Genomic DNA, 23,089 nt, shown 5'->3' on the forward strand with positions numbered 1-23,089 from the left:
GGCCACTGGTGATCGACTTAACCTCCAGCCCCTTTTCCCTCCCTGGAGGTTGTGGGGTGGGACTGAAAGTCCTGCCTTGGTGTTTCCTGTGACCAGCCCCCATCCTGAAGCCACCTAGTAGCTGCCAGCCATCAGTCAACACATTAGCATACAAAAGGAGAGCATTTTGGAGATTCTAAGGATTCTAGGAGTTGTGTGACAGGAGACAGGATGAAGACCAAATATGAATTTCCACAATATCATACTCAGCCTAAAGGAAGGGATGATAATTCTTCATTCCTGCTTTCAGACACAAGGTAATACACACTTGGGCTCCAAGTTTGCAGCTCTCTGACACACGCTTGATTAGTAACCATTTCCCAAATAAAAAGTACTGGATGGACCCAGCTTTTCTTGATAACACTCAGGCCCTTGGGTAGAGTCTCAGGTGTGAGCTTGACTTTCCTGGTCTTTCCTTAGCATTGACTTCACTGGACTCCCAGCATCTTGCCTGCTAGCAGAGCTGTGCATAAGAAGGGGAGTTGTGCCTTTTGCTCAGCCACACAAATTGGTACAATTAAGAGAAAGCACTGAAAAATCTCTTCACACAACAAAGCACTGTTCAAGTTGACTTTCGGCCCTGCCTATATTAAGCAGCAGCTGGCAGCTCCTCAGTCTCTTTCTCTTTCTCACTCTGTCACACACACGCATGCACAGTGACACATATAAAAATGAAGAATATATTTTCTATCTTATCAGGCTTCCTATTTAATCTCTGCTTTGAGAGGCTCCCTATTATCACACTGATAAAAGGCATAATGATCTGTAGTCATTACTCCCCCCTGTGCTTTATCCTTTTAAGAAATTATGTGGAAATAATCTGATCTTTGCAGTGACTATTCCTCATGTGATCCCAGAGTATTTTAACAGTCTCAATCCTTCTTGATTCTCTCCCATCCAATCCCAGGTTTGAAAGTACAGTGCAGTGCTAGGCTAATGTCTGAATCCTGCCAACATCACCAATTGTAGTGCTCTTAATCCTGTTTGTGATGCCAATTGTAAATCTAGGCAGCCATGCCAGTTGTCAGGCTCTTTTACCTGCTGGTAATCCTGTACCGACTGGGCCAATTGCCGAGCTAGGGCTGGGTCTGGAGTTCAGACTCCTCAAGCCAATTCACAGACTGGGTCACAAACCCTAAACATGCCAGGCTGGGTCCCCAGAGCCCACACACGCAGGTCTATGAGCTAGGTAACTGGCCAAAAGGTCCTTAGAGCCATAGCTTAGAAAGCACGGCTGCGCAGGGCAGACACCCAAGGCTGATGCCTGCCCACCTGCTTCACTAAAACTCCTCTCTCTCCTCTCTCTGTCTCTGTCTCTGTCTCTGTCTCTCTCTCTCTCTCTCTGAAGAACACAAGAATAGCAACAAAACTAAAAAGATACATTGGCACGCATCTGCATTAACTCCACACTCACACACACACAGTTTGCTTACAAAGGATGTGCTAAAACCACACCCAACTGGACCTGAGGCGAGGGCCCTGACCAAACTCTTCTATTTTCCCAACAATCCACCCCTTCAGAGTCCTCCCCATACAATCTACGCATTAAGAATCTTCTATGACATTCCCTTAGCAAAGATAAATGACCCTTACATTTACATACTACATATTCCATCCCAGTCCCAAAAGTCTTTAGCTCATTGCAGCACCAACACAAAACTCCAAAGTCTCATCTGAGACTAAAGGCAAAACTCCTTTCAGCCGTGAACCTGTAAAGAGTCAAAAACAAGTTTATCTACTTCCAAGATACAGTGGGACGGACATTGGGTACACATTCCCATTCCAGAAGGGAGGAATAGAAAGGAAAAATGGCCCGAAACAAATCCAAAACCCAAACTGGGCAAACATTAAGCACACTGGGGCACCTAAACCCCTAAAGCATTGGGTAACCTTGCTCCTACAGCTCTGCCAAGTGCAGCCCATTGAGGTGCCCTGGTGCCTGTGGCTTTTCCAGACTGGACCTAAACATTGCCAGCAGCCCCAGAGTTCTGGACTCCTGGCGGCAGTCCTGCCATCCTGGCTCCACTAGACATTTCCTCAGTAAGGGTTCTCTGTGGGGTCTCTGACCCCACTTTTCTGCTCCACATTGCTCTGTAGATAACCTCCATAGCGGCTCCACCGCAGGTCTCCGCCGGAGTCCCCAGGCTTTCTCATACACCTTTTGAAATCTAGGTGGAGGCTGCCACACCTCCACTGCTCTCACATAGTGCTATCCTACAAACTTAACACAACGTGAACGCCACCAAGTTTTTTGGCTTTTTTTCTTTGGAGGTGCTGAGGCAGGATTGCTCCAGCCAGAGCTGCTGGGATGCAGGAAGCCATTTGCAGAGGGCAATGACACCTCAGGTCTGTCCTCCTCCGGGACAACTCAGTTCTCCTAGGATGGGAGGGGCGCTCTCCCAAACTTCTCAAACACTCTCAGGGCCTGTGATGGGTGGGGTATCAATCCAGACTTCTCAAATGCCTTTAAGGCTTTTTCCCCCATTGTCTTGGCTCTTAGCATCTGGCTGCCTCACCGCCAAGATAATGTCTTTAGCAAACAGTTTATCTGCTTCACCCTTGCATTGTTCTCCTGCTCTCCACTTCTCTACCACATGGCCAGGCTACAAATTTTTCATATGTTTATGTTCTGCTTCCCTTTACATTCTGGCTTTTGAATTACTTCAATCAGCTTGGCTTACACCGGCTACTCACTCAGTCTCAGGCAGTTTTGCAGCATTTGTCTACACAATTCAAACAGCTGCATTTGCCCAGTCCATCAAGGAGTGGCTGCCCTGCCGCTACACATATCTGTGGCTATTCTGTAACTGCTGCCACAGAGACAGGCACGTAGTAACAGAGACTAACTTTTCCACCTTTTCACCAAGTAAAAACATACCTGAAATTCTGCAGAGTTCCTCTGCCCCAGTTCAAGCTACAGTTGGCCTTTATAGGACCCCATCTCATCCCCCAATTTCTGGCTCTACTTGGAGGCAGAATATCTTAAAACTCATGTGTTGAAATTCATCAGTTCTTTAATGCTTGTTGAGGCTTGGGTAAAGCGGGTGTTTGTAAAATGGCATAAACTGTCCTGAAATAAACCTTACCATCTGCAGGCATTAAATTCATTTCCACCTTTTAGTCAGGGACTTCCACTCACCTTAAAGTAATTAACCAATCTGTATTCACCATTAGAACGGTCTCTCCTGTATGGCATATTGAAAGAAATCTCCACAATAGTGTCATTGTTTTTACCTCTAATAAGAATCCTAAATATTTAATATCATGAATTGTTTCTTTGTTTTTAATGTATTTTTCTACCTGAATATTTGTTAGTTTCCTTAATTAAGATATTATTACTTATGAAGTAAAAATATTTTAGTAGCATTTTCTTGGAATCTCAATTTATAGTTCCTTTTCTTTCCCAGCCAATGATTTTGCTCTCTTTCTATTTCCCACTCAAGACTAACACTTTGTACTGCTCTATAAAATCCGATAATTATCAACATTATGTACCCTCTGATATCATGCTTTGAGAAGGGTCCATCACCTCCATGGTATCTTTTCCATTAATTCATAACCTCAGTCTAATCATGAGAAAACATTAGGCTAACCTAATTGGAAGAACATTCTGTGAAATAACTGACCAATCCTCATCAAAATCTTATAAGTGACACTCATTCTATTAAACAAAGCATGCTGTCAAAAGCACACATTCTATAAATTTGACAAAGATTGAAAATACCTGAACATTATTCTTTTAGAAATATGTTTTATTAAATCAACAAAGTGATCAAAATGTTACTTTCCAATTTGCCTAAAATAAGGATGTACCAATAGATTTAAAACACATTTCCATCACTTCTCTCCACAGGTGACTCAGCTAATCTAACCTGCAGAGCTTTCTTTGGGTACAGCGGAGATGTCAGTCCTTTAATTTACTGGATGAAAGGAGAGAAGTTTATTGAAGATCTGGATGAAAATCGAGTTTGGGAAAGTGACATTAGGTAAAAAATTTTTTTTCTTTCAACTTGTGCAGTCAACATTAACATTTGCTCTGTTAGCAAATAGAAAATGAACTGAAAGAAAAGAAGGCTTTGTGGAGTTTTTTGTTTGTTTGTTTTACTATTATTGTCATAAAAATATTGCACTATTTAATGGCAATAAAGCAAACACTGTTAAGAGATTGACTATGGATTTGCAAAGCATGAATGCCATTTGCAAAGAATTTAAGAAAAATAAAAAGGAGTATTTCACTAAGGAATATACTGAGTGTGAGACCAAAATACAGTAAAATATGGAAAATGTGATAGTTTGCCTGTTGTAAGAGCTTTTTTTTTCAATTATTGAAAGAAAACATTAACAAGGTATGAGGAGTCAAGCAAACACAATCTTTGTCATTTCCTTTGATATGTTTTTACATATTTCAGCCCCCAAGTAGAAAATAAAGCACTTGGTAGGAGTGGTAAATGATGCCCAAAATGTCTTCACCACCTGTCTTAGTCTGACTATTTAAGCTCTCTCTCTATATATATATAGTGGGAATGATACCAAGAGAATAACCATTAAAAATACCATCTATTTTAAAGACATAATGCTTAAGCCTCTTTTTTCTAATGTATTGATTCATTTACTTTTAAGTATTCAATGCTGACTACAATTATGCTTTGGCATAAATCCCTATTTTTAATCATAATGTAAATAAGCAAGGACATTAATAATAATAGCTAATTTTTTACCAAATCAAAGTTATTATTATTTCTAAAAATTCTCTGTCCAAAAGTTGCATCTTCTGGATATGTATGAGCAGTTTAATGGTGGTTCCCATGTTTAAATGTCAACACTTTTAAAACTTTATCAAAGGTCTAAGACAAACATATAAAACTGTCATATAAGGTTATTTCTATTGAGATCTTCATTTCGGCAACAAATACACAAGAATATCACACTCTAGAGTGTTCCAATTGGATTCTGGAAGGGCTAAATGGGCAATCCTCCTGTAAGCACTAAAATGTTCCTTTGACATTTTTCGTATTTAAAATTTCACTCTTATCTTTTACTCATACTTCATTGAAATGCTAAAATTAAAGGAGGACCATAAACCTCCTAACTCTTACTCCTTTTGGTTTTGTGTGTGCCCAGGGAAGTTTCTGATATTTTTCTTTAATTCTGTATTAGGAAATGTTTCACAGAATTTAGTTATCAAACAGGTGGGAGCGTGGAGGTGGAAACATTGAGAGCAGGGAAAGGGAGCCCTAGTTTGGAGTTTTCCTATTTTCTCTGAGAGATTTCTAAAATCTTTGACAGTGAGTTTAGTGAGCATTTACCGTTAATTTTAAATGTCAGAATTAAACACTTTCAGAATTTTTAGTCTTCAGGTTTATAATTTTATACTTCTTTAAAAATATTGTTTTGTATCATTAACAAAAGTCAGGCTGGAAGTTTCAACTGAAATGTCAAAATTGCTCAGATTTTTTTTTCTTTTAAAATTAACCTGATATATAATTAGGCCTCTAGCATAAGACGTTAGCATTTCTTATCTCACCTTTACATCATATTTCTTCTTAAAAGAAAAGCAGTTTGTAAACCTTTCTTCAAGGTCTCTCTCACCTCTGTATTATGACTGTGATTGCCCTGCTAAGAGAGATAATTAACAGCAACTTCATTAGCATATACAAAGGCAAGCTTCCTCATTAGAAGCGAAGAAGAAAAGGACATGATATAATTTAATTAACACAGCATTAATCCATAGCCAAATTTGAAGTGCAGATTCTGCAGGTATTTTCACATCAGATTCAGATTCATCTACATTTCTTTCTTTTTCGTGTATGTGTATGTTTGTGTGGGGTTTTTTTGTTTCGTTTTGCTTTATATTTTAGAATTCTTAAAGAGCATCTTGGGGAACAAGAAGTTTCCATCTCATTAATTGTGGACTCTGTGGAAGAAGGTGACTTGGGAAATTACTCCTGTTATGTTGAAAATGGAAATGGACGTCGACATGCCAGCGTTCTACTTCATAAACGGGGTGAGTGTAACCTTGTAAGCTTGAGTGGTCAACTGAACATACAATGGGAGGGAAATCATTGGGAATCAAAAAACAAATTAAATTTTATTTTTTTACACAAAGTTATCCTAAATAAAATAATCACATTAGCATTAGGGCCATCAAGGCAGTCAGCACATTGGATGGGTGACTAGCTCAGAGTCAAATTTGGATTTCTTGCTCTGCTTTAATACCAACTGTCTGACCTGGGGTAAGGTGTTTAACTTCTGGAAGCTTCAGTTTCCCCTGGTATATACAATAGGAAAAATAATAGTATCAACTCTTCAGTGTGTTGTAAGGATAAAAGAAGACACAGCAGCCCCATCACAGTGTTAAATATAAATAAATGTATATTGACTTGTTTGAAATTAGAGACAATTATAAAATGTGAGCCATGCTTTTTAGTTGGTAAAATTTTTCATGTAAGTTACAAGAGAAAAATATGTTTTATACATTATGCTAAGTAAAAACTTTACAGTCTTTGGAACAAGTACACTTGATGTTCTCTTACTCAGCAAATTTACAATGATTTTAATTTCAAAGCACATGTTTAATCCTAGAGTCTTTGAGGTTTGAAAAGAAAGAGAACGCTGAAGACTGTTCCCCTACTTTATCAGGCAATAGATTCCCTTTGAATAATGTTACTGAAAGCTATTAAAACAGTCACTCCTGTTGTCAAGGTGACTACAATATTAGAATAGTCTACTATTTGGGATGAGAGTAGAGGAGAAACATAAGCAGCAGCTAGTAGTATGATTGGCTCTTTCTGTAGCTTAATATATAGTTAATCAATGAAGGGATTTGAGTAGAAATATCATATATATATGGACAGGAATAGCTTCTCAGGGTTGGAAGCAACTTAAATATTGTGCAATCAAATTAATCATCCTTCCATATTATCTTCCCATGTGGTCTATCAGCTTATCACATCCCCTCTAAAAGAAGCCTGTTCTATCTTTAGAAAAGTCTGTTAGAAAGCATCCCTATTTCACGGTCTGTCTATTCACTGGCTCTAGTTCTACACTTTTAATCACTCTTCCCCAAGACAGCCCTTCAAATGTTTGATGACAATCACCATGACCCTGCTGGACCTATATTTCACCAGATTTAACCTCTTCAGCTCCTTTTATTCATTCTTCATTTGTATGGATTAAATCTTTCATCATTCTGGTCACTCTCTTGAATATGCTCTAATTAAAGTGTTTAAATTATTTTTCACGAATGAAGGTAGTAGAGAAAATATTTAGGGCACATATAAAAATCTGTTGACTTGGACAACATATATCTCTTGGGACAAGGTAGGGGTGGCAGTTAAGTAGCAGTCATAAGGAGAGAGGAAGAAAAATGAATTGTTTTTAAGGATAAAGCTATTAAAGTTCTGCTTTTGCAGAGAGGCACACAGCCAGAATGGGCGAAACACACCCCAGGCTATTTTTAGTATGTGTAGCCCAAAGTTAAATTGCCTAAAGCTACAAAAGCTTCCTGTTTTAGAAATATGAATGATAGAGGAATCAAGAAAATTTTTGAAAAACTTTTCCAATAATGTCTGATTCCGTAAACATGAAAAAGAAAACTGTGGCCAGTCAGTGTTGGAGTGTTCTTCAATACTTAAGACTCACAATGTTTTTCAAACATGTATTTACATCAACAACATTTTATTCTTAGTAAAATAAAAGCATTAAGAAGCCAAAATTAGTCCTTCAAGGTCATGGACTACAGAAGTCCCTTTTAATGTAAATATGTGCCTTCCTTTTAAGGGAGTTGCAGCAAATGAGTTGTCAATTCACAAAGGCAGCAATGGATGCAATCTCCTGCATTTGAGGGGCTTATAATCATGGGAAATGACCTATCCCACTCATCTTGGGGAAAAAGGAAGGACTTTGGTCACCGTATGCCATAACTTCAACTTCTCAGCCCTGCAAGGTTCAGAAGGGCCAGGACACAGCACATGTGAGCCAATAGGTTGGGATCTTTGATCCGAGGATCCCTAAAAAGTCAAATTTCTGTCATGCTAGCAATTATGCAATTATCAGATGAGTTGTTATATTTCTCAGAAGACTAAGTCTCAGAGAAGGAACTAGAAGCTGTCGCTATTAATTGTATTTTTCTGCCGTTGACTCATTAATTTCTTAACTTAACAGTCTTTCAAAGTCTTCCTTTCTAAAACCTCCCTAGAGGACATGTTAAAACATTTGTTGAATATAGATCTTGTACACTACAAACTGTCATTTTTTCTGACAGGTAAACTTTCCAGGATAGACCTTTGCCAAAATTATCTAAGCATTTTTTTTTTCTCCACTATTATTACCTTTTGTTCAGTATTGTTGACCTAATAAAATTAATTCAGAGCCCTCCAATGGGTGGTATGGATTCTTTGAAACATCACTCCCATGTACCAAACAATGGTCTTAATGGTCTTAATGCCAAGTAGATATTATAATAAATAATTCACCTATGTTTAAGGAAGGCTAGATTCTGGATCAGACTTTTATCTTTATAAAAGAATCTTAATTCCACAAAATCTGGCTGAAAATCTACTAGGAAATTGGACCATAGAAAAACCTTGCTTGAGAATATACAAAGTTGTCAATTCCTGCAGCCAGACAATGCACTTGGACAGTTAGAATCATGTCAGACATACAATATAGACATAGTATTTCACTTACTACGTAAAGCACTAGAATATGCAGTGAGAGACAAAGAATGAAGAGGCAAAGCTCCTGGGGCCATATTGGTCTATGACTACCATGCCCCTTACTCCTCACTCTAGCCAGCAGCTTCTCTTCAGTACTCTTTGCCAGTCCCTGGCCGAGTAAGCTTGAGAGTTAGATCCTGACTTCAAAAAGAACAAAATTATGGGCTGGCTGGTTAGCTCAGTTGGTTAGAGTGTGGTGTTATAACACCAAGGTCAAGGGTTCAGATCCCTGGACGGGCATGGGCCAGCCAACAAATAAATAAATAAGTGTGCAAATTCTTGGGCCATCAAAGAAAAAAAAAAAAGAACCAAAGTAAAGCAAAGGGTAGACACATTAGTTAATGGTTTATTCCTTGTTGCCCATACTTGATTAAATTCTGTGTCTTGAGTCTCTGAATCTTTTATCCAAATGCCTTTGCTTGATTTCTAATTGCTACTGCCCATCTTGACATAAGTTAAACACTGACTTTCAGTTTTCCTCTAAAAGTTTGACCTTTCCTGTTTTCTCCAGTTTTTTACATTGTCCATTTCTCTGACCCAAACAATACTGTAGATGGATATGAAGCAGTCTTATGCTCTAGCAGTCCTAAATTCTTTCTTCACTTTTTGTCTTTTGTCCGTATTCTTACTCTGAATGACTTCAGTGTGGACATGTTTACTACCTGAAGCAAAGCACTTTAATGATCAAAGGCATGGACTTTGGAGCAAGGCTGGCTATGTTAAAAACCCAACTCTGTTCTTACTAGCTGTGTTATCTTGGGCAAATCATTCAATCACTGTTAGCCTCAAATTTCTTTTCTATAAAATGGAAATAATAAGACTGACCACATAGAGCAGCTGTGAGGATTAAATAAACTCATATATGTCAATACTTATCACAGTGTCTCACACATACTTAGCACCCAGTAAATGTTAACAAGCTATTATAAGATTTCTCTGCTCAAACTATGTGATATTCCGGGTAATGAAGGATGCAGCAATCGTGTGTTCCATTAAAAATTCCCTGAATTCTAATTCATCTTTTATTAAAATGGTCAGCTTTAGCACCAGCAATCTTGTTCCATCGATTCTTAATTTGAATTTATGATAGATTTACTTTGGTTTGAGTGTGCTGTTCTAAAGGGGAACTTCATTCATTTACTCATGCATTTAATGATGATTAAGAGCCTACTATGTGCCTGGCATTGTGCTACTCACTCATAAAATTAAATGAACAGAAAATAAAGACCAATATAATTTAGAATATCATCATCTACTTTTTAAATTATGTTGATATTAAACATTTCTAATATAGAATTGTGCTTCCTAGTAAATGTTTGAGTTTGCAACTGTCATGTTAAGGATGTTTATTAGCAATCCTGCTATAAATGGTTATGTTTACGTATATCGATTACAATAATATGGCAATTCATTAATCACAGAGTGATTTGGGAACTGGTAAAGTATCTATCTGAGAGTCTGAGCACTAGTTAATAATGATAAACATCTAGGTTTTCTCTATTCCTCCTCAAACCCATTTTATTTCTTGTGTGCACTTTCTCTCTCCCTCTAAAGAATGTAATAGATAGGAATTAGACTTGCTCAATAAGCTCCCTAGTCCTCGAAATATCTTTAGTAATGTAATTAACGTGCACATCATTTAGGATGCATTGCTTTAAAGCTGGATGAATTTAGACCCAGTGGACTCCTTATCCCATCTTGTAATGAATCGTCTTCATAATATGTTCCCCATCCTTGTTAGTATTTGCCTAGTGCATTTATTTATTGAGAGGTACAATAAGATTATAGAACTGTGTAAATCTCCCTTGGAGCAGGCTACTTGACATCTTTGACCACTGATTTCAGAATATATAAAAGCTAAACCTTGCCCAAATATCAAAATCTCCTACCTCTTTATATGGCATTATCTCCTTAGAAAGATAACAATCCATTAAAGGCAGAGTTGGTGTCCAAAAAAGAGGCACTTTTACTGAGTCTTAACTTATGCAATGCCAAAATATTAAGGAACTTTAGTTATAATGCTGCAGCATCTCCAAATTTGAGCCATCAGGTTTAACAAATTCTCTCCTTGGATAAGATTGGACATTTTGCAGTCAGAATTGTCTTCTGTTCTGTAATATTTTTCTTGCTTCTCTGCCCCACGGTTACATAAGATATCTAAATAGCCGACCCCAATTCTATATATTTTTTCTTGGTAACTAATGCCAAAACAAATAAACAAACACACTTGCAAGCTATTATGAATGCCAATTGCACAAAATGTCCAATGCTAAAAATTTTGTACCTTTGAGCTTCTTGATATAAACATTCAAACAAGGCTATTGATTGCCACCAAAGTTACAGGCATGAAAATTAACCCTTTGAGCTACTTCCTTAGACATAGAATATATGTTTTAAGTGAGGTTAGTTCCAAGTTATTTTTGCTTCAACAGTGGTATATCTTTTCAAAGGCCTGTTGATCCCAGTTTTTGCTGATCAGTTACAGCATGGAAATTTGTTATGTAACATAGTTTTGCTTTTTAGTCATTTTGGTCACTCAGTTTTCTTCCCTGTATACAAGAATATCCAAGTAGCATCTTTGTTAGGAAAGAAAAGAACTGTTGTCTGTGGATGACTAGCTGATTTCTCAATTAATAAATAACAAGGGAATGATCCTGGACAAAGCCAATATTGGGGGTCAGGAGTAATAAACACTTAAGTTTTTATAATTCCTGTTGATCGTTCATGTGGGCTAAAGCTCTTAACTATTCAATTATACAAGGTCATAGTCATTAGAAGTTCTTTATTTGCTTTATTGAGTTTCACACTTGTTTTTCTCACTAAACGTTAAATTCTTGATAAAGATCTTTAACTTGTACTCTGTTATATGCTTCAATGTACCTAACCCACTTAGTAAATGTGATGAATAGGTTGATTAAATGTATTCTGAGTAATCTAAACTTTGTCTACAGCAGGGTTTGTCAATCTTGTCACTATTGACATTTTCAGCTGGATAATTCTTTGTTGGAGCTGTCTTGTTCATTATAGACTGTTCAGCAGCATCCCTGGCCTCTGCCCACTAGATGCCAAAATACCTTCCCCAGTTATGACAACCAAAAATGTCTCCAGACATTGCCAAATGTCCCCAGGGGACAAAATTGCCCCCAGTTGAGAAACACGGCTCTACAGTATGAATATCAGAAACTCCATCCTTTCCTGGAAATGATTTCAGCACCTAAGCTACTCAAAGTAGGCAAATTCAAGACAGAAAGATAGATATTTTCATTTTGAAAACCCTTCAAGGCTAAACCAAATGTGATTGAAAGGTCAACAGAATGGGGGCTTCTCATAGCATAGGAATTGCCAAAAGTTAGGTTCCCAGTTTCCACTTTTGGAAAGTCAGCTAGAAGCCCCTGGACCAGTGCTTCACAAACTTTGCAGCACACACCGATCACCTAGGGAGTGTTTTAAAAAGGAATTTGAAGTAGGACACAAGGTTTGAATTTTAATTAAGTTTCTTATTGACGCTGCTGCTACTGGTCTGTGGACCACAGTTGGCATACTAAGGTCCTTGCCTGGACAATAGATCCTTCTGATAAACGTGGTAAAGTCTAATAGGTAAAGAGCAACTAGCTCTCTTGAGCCCACTGTTTCCATGTGAAAGGAAAGAAAGTGGGGTAGAGCTGGTCAGTGAGACTGTTTGTGGCTAATTGCCTCATTCTTTTTATATACTCAATACCTTCAAACCTACTTGAACACTGGTACACTGCATTCACACTGTACTCTTAATGAGGTTACATGCCTCACATATTCAATGGAATTGTGCTATGTAGAACACATTACACTCTCAGATGTCTGAGAGGGCACTCTCTTCAAGTACTAAAATAATTAAACTCTTAAATGAACAAGGATCTCATTGTTTGACACAATTTCTACATACCCTATTTTTTAAGAAGGAAATACACTTAGGAATGTCTCAACAATACATATATGGATATATAAATATATTTCAGCCTACGTGAATAGGCCATATACAGTGTTCAGCCTATTCAAATAGCAATTACCAAAGAGAAACAAGACGTATGGTAAAAAGTAAACACTGCTAATTTCCAGTTTTGAATACCTGTATTCAGCTAAATTTCAATTATGCATAGTAAGGAAGGACTGGCATATTATAGGAATTGAACAGCCACATATGATTGGTCAGTGATGCAGCTGCAACACAGGCAAAAGAATAGCACAAACCAGATAAACTGTTCCTATGTGTTCAAAAGTTTAATTCATTTTAACAGGCATCTGTCTAGGATCTAACAGAGGCTGTAAAACACAGGTAAACCTAAAGTGAGGGTGTTACTGAATTAGGCTCTTGGGTCCCAAAGTCATAGAAATGAATGATGCACCCAGCAGTAAAGCAAGCAATGCTTTATTAAAAGAGGAGATAGACTTATGCATAAGGAGGATAGTTACAAGAAAGCTAGCCCCCTGGGGGGAGATGTTCAGGGTCCTTTATAGGGAAAAGGGTGCAGGCCAGCGTCATCATTCTGCACCTCTGGAGGTGGTCCATTCTGTTCCTCCTGGTTGCATCATGGGCACGTGCTCAGTTAGGTTTGGTCCTTGCCCCTGCTCAGCAGGTCCGAGATGGTTGGTGGAGTTTATTATCTTCACTGCAGGAAGGCCATTGTAGTGGTCACCCTGAAGCTTTGTGCACATGTGGGAACTCGTAAAGGGGTCTTAAGGTTAATTTGTAAGTTGATTTTTACAATTACAGGAAACAATCCTTGGGGAGGGGTTTTGCAACTCAGTGAATATCTGTTTCCCCTCTTATCTCAGTTTATCAGGGTGGGCCATGGGTAATCATGTGCACTGGGGTGTCTCATGACTGAAGAATAGAAAAGTAACAAAGTGTCCTTTGCAGGGAAAATGGAGTCAGCTTGGTTCACAGGCCTAGCACTATTCTGTCTCAAGGGCAGAGGGAATCCAGTGGAACTCAGATCTTTGTACTGGAAAATGACAAACAAGCAGTGTATAGGAAAATAATTCAGCTTAAAACATTTTCCAAAAGCCCACCGAAATCATCTAGCATACAAATAGCAAAATTCCACATGTGATCAGAGATCACAAACAGGATAGCATACCCATGGTCACCACCCACTAACAACCACTCACCCTTCCTTCTCACAGCTACCTTCATGTTATCGTTACTTCTAGGTCAGTATAACCTGTTGATTGACCATGTTTCATATCCTACTCAAAAATCTCACTTTTCTGCAACCAGCTTAAAGAAGATAATTCATATAATACTGGTGTATATAAAAGCAGCAAATCATTTCCATTTAACAAATATGCATTGAGTGCCAGCTATGGGCAAAGCAGAGTTAGGTGTCCTTAGTAGCTGAGTCACTGTTGCCAGAGGGATGTCTACCACCATCCTGGGGTATTAAAGCACCATCGTTGGGGAGGGAGAGATGGCTGTGCATTTTTATGGCTGTGAATTCCTGCATTAAGTTGAGAAATGGCACAACTGGGTCATAAAATGCAAGGTATAACTTTTAATAAGCAGTTCCTGTATGTTGAACTTTGACAACCAGGTCAGTAAAGTGGGAAATTAGACATGACACATAAAGAATGCTAACTACTCTCTCAGGTCATATAGTAGGAAAAAAATGTGTTGATTTCCAATAGATTACCATGGTAACTTGTATTAGATTTTAGTGTTGAGAATTAAATTTGCCTTCTGCAAGAAATATGTTAGATATTTGTCTCTACTTTTAGGGCACATATTCTATTTTTAGCATGTATTCTATGAAGAATCATATATCTGGAGCTTGATTTTTCTAAATTAAAAGTGGACGTTTAAATGCTATTAAAATAGATTTTATTTTTAAATCAAAAAGAAAATCTAGTGGTATAATTAGGGAAGCACACAGATTTTTAAAACCACCCAAGATTTATTGCCATTAATTGAAATTTGATATGAATGAGGATTGACTGAAAAGAAATTATAAACTGTGATGAAAAAACGAACAGTTACTTGAGAATGTTTTATTTTTTATTCTTCAGTTGTGTGTAGCCTAGAGCAAGTCTCTTTGTGTCACTGTTCTTCAATTTTATCACTTGTAAACTAATTACCCTTAAGCCCCACTGGAGGCATCTTGAAAGAACACATTAGACACTGAGTGACTAATAATATATGTTAGACCATTTGTCAGATTTTACAGATCGTCAGAGTTTTTAGTCCTTGTGCCTCATTTTACCAATCTTGAAAGTGAGATGAAGTGGCTGCTTTTCCCAGGATTTTCTTATGGTTTAAGTGTTGGTAAAGTTGACTCGGATCTTTAGATGGCAAGTTCCTATCACTGCAAAGTAGAAATCGCAATTCTTTATGATATGTGACTTCAGTTCTCAGTACTGACTTGTAATGGTTGCCAAATTCACGCAAACTAAAATAGAAGAGGCCATTATCAAAGCCTGAAAGAATGGAACATAAATTGCCTGACTTAAATCAATTTGGAATTGTAATTCTGGTACATAATATAAAATGAGTAAGACTTGAAAATTCATTTATACTATCCCACAGTTTCAAGTTAATGACTCACAAGTGGTTGGGTACACTTCTAATTCTCCCCAAACGAACAAATACTTCTATATTATTTAAAATCCTGAGCATTGAAAGTAGCTTAAAGGAATACATTAAAGCTATCACAATAAATTCTATTTGGTTGTCTTCTTGAGCAGACTGCTGTCAGTGGCAACTCTGCAGTCCCATAAAAATTGGTAGTATTAAAATATATTTTCAACTGTTGACTATTCACATGTAAGACTAGTTTCCACATCTGCAAAACAGTGCAATTAGTCTAAATGAAGTTTGAAATCTACACATCCTCTAAAATCAGATTGTGTTTTAACTTACTTTTTGTGTGAATACTTATAAACTGTTGCCACAAGTGATTATTATTTATGTAGAGAAAAGTTCCATAGTGGTGTTAAAAAATTCCTGCTAGATTTACCGTGTTGAACCAGGCAACTTTAAATGATAGTTAAATAATTAATTAGGCTAAAATGGTTACCAAGAGGACACTTAGCAGAACACAGCTTGCAAACCACCTTGAACAATTCCATTCCAAATTGTCCAGAGTAAAAGGCTAAATATAAGCTATTTTGTGGTATTAGTATTTAAAGCCGTAGATCACTTACTTATGTTAAGGTTATCTGAAAACCTAATACACTAGAAAGAGATACATAAAAAAAAATTCTCTGAAGTATTAACAGTGTTTCTCTCAGGGTGGGATGATTCCATGTGATCTTTAATTTCTTCTTATCATTCTTATACATTTGTCAAATTCCCTTCAAGAGGCATATATTATAGTGTCAGGGAAAAAAAAGGTAAGAAAATATAGATCTATTTTGGGACAGCTACTGAATATTTTTTGAATACTTAGAGGCCCTATCATTAATTTGTTTGCTATAAAATCAAGTTATTTGCACATTTTTAAAGTATATTGAAAGCTATTTGCTTGAATGTACACTATTGCTCCCGGTTTATGTCTGTCTATATTAGAAAATATTATACAAAACACCTTTACTTCTACATTATTTTCTCAAACCACTGCTAATTTTCACATACTGAAAATCAATACATAGAGTAAGGTGATAAGAGAATGCACTATTCTCTGTGAACTGGGCCTGTGTTACTGACATTTTGGTAAAAGAGAATTAATTATTGTGGACAGGCCCTTTCATGTATCCCAACTACAGAGGCCACTAAACTATATGAGCCATTGACTTTGTTCTCAACATGGTTTAAGGAGCCATTTACTGCACACTCAGAAGGAATCAAGTAATGGTAGGTTTAGTTACTGGTAGTTCCCAAAACATGCCCATTTCTTCATAAATTGCTAATGGTAGAAAAAAAGTTTTAAAAAGTTAAAAAAAAAATGGTTAAAAAATTTACTATTGAAAGTTATCTCTTTACAAAATGAGAACACAAGGCAAATTTACCACTATTTTCTTCAGCATGTGTATGTATTCAAAAAGCAGAGATTGATCAAAAAGATTCAAGAGGGAAAAGAAATAGATTTTTCTGTTACTTCCATTGGGGGAAATGAACCAGCATATGGTTTGATTATTGTTTTTGCCATATTAAGTCTGTAACTCTGGAATCACCAGGATTTTGAATAAAACTTGTCTCATAAGAAAAACTACTACAAACAGCTTTTGCCAAACACTTTTTATTCTAATGATTTCTATTGGGAAATATGTTAAACCCCTAGTCGTGCCTGGGCTAACGTCAGAATCCTGCCGACGTCGCCAATTGTCGTGCTAGGGCTGCGTCTAGAGCTTACAGACCCCTCAAGCCCATTCCAGACTGGGTCACAAACCCTTCACACACCAGGCTGGGTCTCCAGACCCCTCACACGCAGGTCTATGAGCTAGGTAACCAGCAAAAAGGTCCTTGGAAACTGTAGGTTGGAAAGCATGGCTGCAGGCAGTGGCAGCCACCGGAGACAGTTGGCAGCCAAGGTGGCGGTGCCGCACAGGCAGGCTAACTCCACCCACACACAACCTATTCACAGCAAATGCTCGGCAAGATTCTGAACATCTGAGGGGCCCTGACCACCCTCCTGCACTTTCCCAGCAATCCACCCTTTCAGGGCCCCTCGCCGTACAATCTAGGCATTCAGAATCTTCCGCGATATTCCCTTAGTGAGGATAAATTACCCTTACACTCACATATTACACATTCCATCCCAGTCCCAAAAGTCTTTAATCTGTTGCAGCACCAACTCAAAAGTGCAAAGTTCAAAGTCTCATCTGAGACCAAAAGCAAAAGCCCTTTCAGCTGTGAACCTGTAAAGAGTCAAAACAAGTTTATCTACTTCCAGGATACAGTGGGACAGACATCGGGAACACATTCCCATTCCAGAAGGGAGGAATAGAAAGGAAAAACAGTCCCCAAACAAACGCAAAACCTAAACAGGACAAACATCAAGCACACTGGGGCACTTGGACCCCTAAAGCACTGAGCAACCAAGTTCCTACAGCTCTGCCAAGTGCAGCCCATTGTGCCCTGGTGCCTGTGGCTTTTCCAGGCTGGTGCTGCACATTGCCAGCAGCCCCACAGTTCTGGGCTCCTGGTGACAGTCCCACCATCCTGGCTCCACTAGACATTTCCTCACTGGGGGTTCTCTGTGGTGGCTCTGACCCCACTTTTCTGCTCCACACTGCTCCATAGATGACCTCCACAGCGGCTCCGCCCCTGCAGCCGGTCTCCGCTTGAGTCTCCCAGCTTTTTCCTACATCCTCCGAAATCTAGGTAGAAGCTGCCATACCTCCACTGCTCTTACATACTGCTGGCCTGCAAACTTAACACAACGTGAATGCCACCAAGACTTTTGGCTTTTACTCTTTGGAAGTGCTGAGGCAGGATTGCTCCAGCCAGAGCAGCTGGGATGCAAGGAGCAGTTTGCTGAAGGCAGCTGCACCCCAGCTCTGTCCTCCAGGACAACTCAGTTCTCCTAGGCCTCAGGGTCTGTGATGGGTGGGGCACCCATCCAGCCTTCTTAAATGCCCTCAGGGATTTTTCCCCCATTGTCCCGGTTTTTAGCATCTGGCTGCCTCACTGCAAGATAATGTCTTTAGCAAACAGTTTATCTGCTTCACTGTTGTATTTTTCTCCTGCTCTCCACTTCTCTACCACATGGCCAGGCTGCACATTTTCTAAATCTTTACGCTCTGCTTCCCTTTTACATTCTGGCTTTTTAATTACTTCAATCAGCTCAGCTTACACCAGCTACTCACTCAGTCGCAGGCACTTTTGCAGCGTTTGCCCACAGTTCAAACAGCTGCATTCACCCAGTCCATCAAGGAGTGGCTGCCTGGCCCCTGCAAATATATGTGGCTCTCCTGTAACCTCCGCCACCAATACAGGTGCATAGTAATGGAGACTAACTTTTCCACCTTTTCACCAGGTGAAAACATACTTGAAATTCTGCAAGGGCACCCATCCTCGGGTCATCTGCCCATCTGCATGTGTCACTCTTTCCTCGGGTTTATACTGCACCCTTCAAGCCATTTGCCTTCAGACAAACACAGCATGCAGTTACTACATCATCTCTAAAGCACGTTATACCATCCACCCCTAGATCTCATAGTTGCAGCAGCCAGGAGCTCTCCTTGTTTCTGCTGCTTTACTGTCTCAATTTCTCGTGCACAACAAGTCATGCCTGGAGATGCACAGTTTTCCCCAACTTACCACTGGGTTGGTCATCTTCCCTGGTGTGAGAAGCAGGAGTGGCCAGTCACTGCACGTCATCCTCCAGGACATCTTCCAACAACTCTGCTTTCTGCCGCAAATCTCGATGAGTTTGCAGCATAGTGATCAGCAGCCAGGCTCTGGTCAGCAGAAAAGTGGCCACTGGGCACCACATGCTCAAAGATAGCCACATTTCCTCCCCCTCCAAAGGAGTTTTGCATTGTAGTACCTGGTCTATGCTACCTTGCAGTACAGTGTGCAGAAACCAGAGGAAGGTGGCCATGGGGCACAACATGTTCAAAAGTAGCCACATTTCCTCCTTCTTCCAAGGGCTTTTTGCTCCCTTAACTGTTCAGAATCTTGCTGACTACACTGATAGTCATGCCTGGGCTAATGTTGGAATCCTGCTGACATCACCAGTTGTCTAGCTAGGGCTGGGTCTGGAGCTCACAGACCCCTCAAGCCCATTCCAGACTGGGTCACAAACCCTTCACATGCCAGGCTGGGTCCCCAGACCACTCACATGCCAGGCTGGGTCACCAGACCCCTTACACACAGGTCTATGAGCTAGGCAACCAGCAAACAGGTCCTTAGAAGCCGTAGGTTGGAAAGCATGGCCACACATGTGGCAGCCACCCGAGACAGTTGGCAGCCAAGGTGGTGGTGCTGCACAGGCACACTAACTCTGCCCATAGACAACCTATTCACAGCAAATGCTCAGCAAGATTCTGAACATCTGAAGGGCCCTGACCACCCTCCTGCACTTTCCTAACACCCCTAGAGGAAGAAAATTAAAAATATAACACAAAATTCTGAAGTTTATCAGTGCATCTCATTTTTGTATGTTGCCGTGCAATCAGTTTTTACGTGTGTAAAATATCTTATAAATGATATTTTCATCAACTGAATATACTGTGCGTCATCATCCTATTTTTTAAGATAAATTCAATGTTTCTGTATAAAGCATGGCTCCTTCTATCGGTTATCTAAGCAGTCCAGATGGTCTGGGTTCTTTGGCCAACCCAAAGCATTCTTAATGGAAGACCGAATTGTTCTAACTGTGACAATATATCCTCTGGTGGAGAATTGCTTTCAGGATAAACACTGCATCCTTTAACAAAAAGGAGTGAAATGACAATGCCACCTTCATTCTGACAATTTCTCTCAAGAGATGTTCTGTAACATTCCATCTGTGCCTGTCCATTTGTATGACATGTTAAGAAGGAAATTCCTAGTAGAGAGAAAACAAATACTTTTTCTTCTAAGATATTTTCTTTTAGGCATCAGTGAAGTTTGACACCTTGATAGCCCTGTCTTTTAAGCTTCTCACCTGAGGCACTTTTGTTCTTTATTATAGCAGCATCTTCCTTTTTTGTCTGGTTTCTCCTCATCATACTTAATCTCATGAGCTCTAAGATGAAGGAGCCCCCATCTGTATACTTTTTATGCCTGTGTGTGTGTGCAAATACACAATGGTCTGTGTGTGCATTGCACATTATGGTCTTTAGATAGAGATATTTCAAACACTGCTTTTATAATCTAAAGAAGAAATGTTTTCTGTAATAAAGCTCTGTCTGTGTTAGTAACTCCACTTTGTACATTTTGAAAATACATGCCAATTTTCTTCAAGGAAGAATCATTGTTTTATTGTTCTGACCTCATTTTAGAAAACCTGGCTTAATTGGTACCATAAATCCTTCCAACAAATATTTATCGACAAGGTATATGCTATCCACTTTGAAAAGAAAAAAGAAACAAAAACAACATATTTTAGCTGAGAAATGGAAACATCAATTTGCCTACCGTCACCCATCACACCGTACATCATTTTCCCAGTACTCCAGACCAAACTACGTGCCAAAAACCTTTGCAGGCACTCCTGCACTGGGCCCACTCAGTGCTGATCCCTATCCCTAAAATCCCCCAACAGAAACACACAAACACACACATATAGAAACACCTCAAGTGAGTTGCTCACCTGGCTCATGATTATGATGACTATACTATAGCATTTTTTACACCCATATAAAGAGGTCTAGCACAGTGACACTTAAGTGCTAAATAAATATTAATTTTATTATTTTGTTATTAAATATCTGCTTATATGCCTGACTCTGCAACTAGACATGAGCTCCTTTAAGGCAAGAAGCATATGATATCCATCACTCTCTCACTAGAACTCAAAAGCACTGTTCCTTGTACATAAAAGGCACTTATTAAACAAAGAGAAAATAAATGAATTAGTGAGTGAAAACAAAAAGATGAATAGCAATATCAAAGATGTAAAGCAGTACATGATTGATTTCCAAATGCCAAGTAAATACAAACTTTCTTAGTTCTGTAAGTATACAAGATTACACTGTCATTGGATTAGTGAATGAATGATAATTTTTAAATTTATATTCTGAAGTTGACCATTTTTCTATATAATGAATTTTTATTACCAACTTAATGGACTGGATATTAATAATTATGCCCCATCAATTGCTTGTGCCTTATGAAACATTGACTAGAAAAATGGCCTAAAAAGATATTATTGGAATTTTAGAGTAGAAACATAAAAATTTAACTTTTTATTAGAAAATTGGGTTCTTAATCACCTACTTATTCATTTCTTCAACAAATATTCATTGAGTAACTACAATATGTCAGATAGTTTTCGAGGTACTTGGGATAATCAGTGAAAAGTATAGACAAAGTAGACAACAACAACAAAAAAAAAAACAGAAAAACAACAAAAACAACCTTGCCCTGATGAAGTTTAAATTCCAGCAGGATGAGAAAAACAATAGACAACAATACACTTATTAATAAGCATACTAAATATTATGTTATATAGTGACAAATATTATAGAAAAAAATTAAGCAGTGAGTGCAAGGTGCAACCATAGGTTTATGCTTGGAATTAGTAGTCAGTGGACCAAATAGATAAGGTGCTATATGAGCAAAGACTTGAAGAAGCAAAAAGAGAGGCATGCAGAAATCTGGGAGAAAAGCACTCTAGTCAGAGAAAATAGCCAGAGCAAAGGTCTTAAGACAAAACAATTGTTTACAATGTGATACTAAACAAACCTAATTGTGATATAGTGCGATATGGTAGGTGATGAAAAAAGCTACAGGAAATAACATGTTCTGAGGAGGGCGAATCACTTTTAGTTGGAAAAGCTTCATTGAAAGTACAGATCTTAGCCTTCCCTTAAAGGATTGGTAGGGTTTCGATAAATGGAAAGGAGAGGTTCTGGGTCTGTACCTTATTGGGAAAACAGGTCAAATTCAATTCACATTGGAGGGATAATTATTGCTGGAGATTAGTTAGCTGCTTTTGACTTTCTTCCATGGGCAATGTAAATCAACTAAAGGTTCGTGAAGAAAATTCCAAGGTGAAGACATGTTTTAGGAAGATTAAATTGAAGACTTTGTACAGACTAGATTAGAATAGGTATAAATAATACAATTTTAATCCAAACATAATCAACCCAAAATACACTCTAATTACAGTAACACTTGCAATAATGTGATCTTACCATTTGATATGTCTTTTGTCTTCTAACTTCTATTTTGGAATAAAAACTGCAGATGTTACAGAAAAAATGTAAGAATAGTGTAATAAAGTTCCACATATCTCCTCTACCTCTATTCACCAATTAGTATTATTTTGCCACATTTAATTTATCTCTCTTCCTATAGATATGTAGACAAATGATAGAGCTACACTGTGTATACAAGCATATAGCACATTTTATTGCTGAACCAGGAGAGTAAATTGCAGTCATTGTGACTAAATTCTTCAGTCTGAATCTCCTGAAAACAAGGATATTTTCTTATATAACCAGAGTACGCTTATGAAATTCAGGAAAATTGAAAATGATAAGATGCTATTGTTTATTACATTGTCTGTATTCAAATTTCAAAAATGTTCCCAATCGATACCCTTTCTACCATATTTCCCATCCAGAATTATGCATTGCGTGTAGCTGTCTAGTCTCTTTAGTCTTTGTCTTTCATAACATTGACATTTTTGAAGAGTGGAAACCAGATGATTTTCTTTTCTATAGTTGTCCCTCTGTTTGAGTTGGCCGGAAATTTCCTCGTTTTTCAGATG

The 23,089-nt window shown here is 38.4% G+C and overlaps 1 protein-coding gene across 1 annotated transcript in view; it reads left to right on the top strand.

Moving 5' to 3' along the window:
• Positions 1 to 23,089, top strand: part of IL1RAPL1 (interleukin 1 receptor accessory protein like 1) — a 633,102-nt gene that overhangs the window by 583,345 nt on the left and 26,668 nt on the right. The window contains exons 6-7 of the mRNA XM_063084555.1: positions 3,893 to 4,025; positions 5,898 to 6,043. Coding sequence (XP_062940625.1) covers positions 3,893 to 4,025; positions 5,898 to 6,043 — 279 coding nt within the window. The remainder of the gene's footprint in view (positions 1 to 3,892; positions 4,026 to 5,897; positions 6,044 to 23,089) is intronic.

Source organism: Cynocephalus volans, chromosome X (genome assembly GCF_027409185.1).
Source record: "Cynocephalus volans isolate mCynVol1 chromosome X, mCynVol1.pri, whole genome shotgun sequence".
Lineage (NCBI taxonomy): Eukaryota > Metazoa > Chordata > Mammalia > Dermoptera > Cynocephalidae > Cynocephalus > Cynocephalus volans.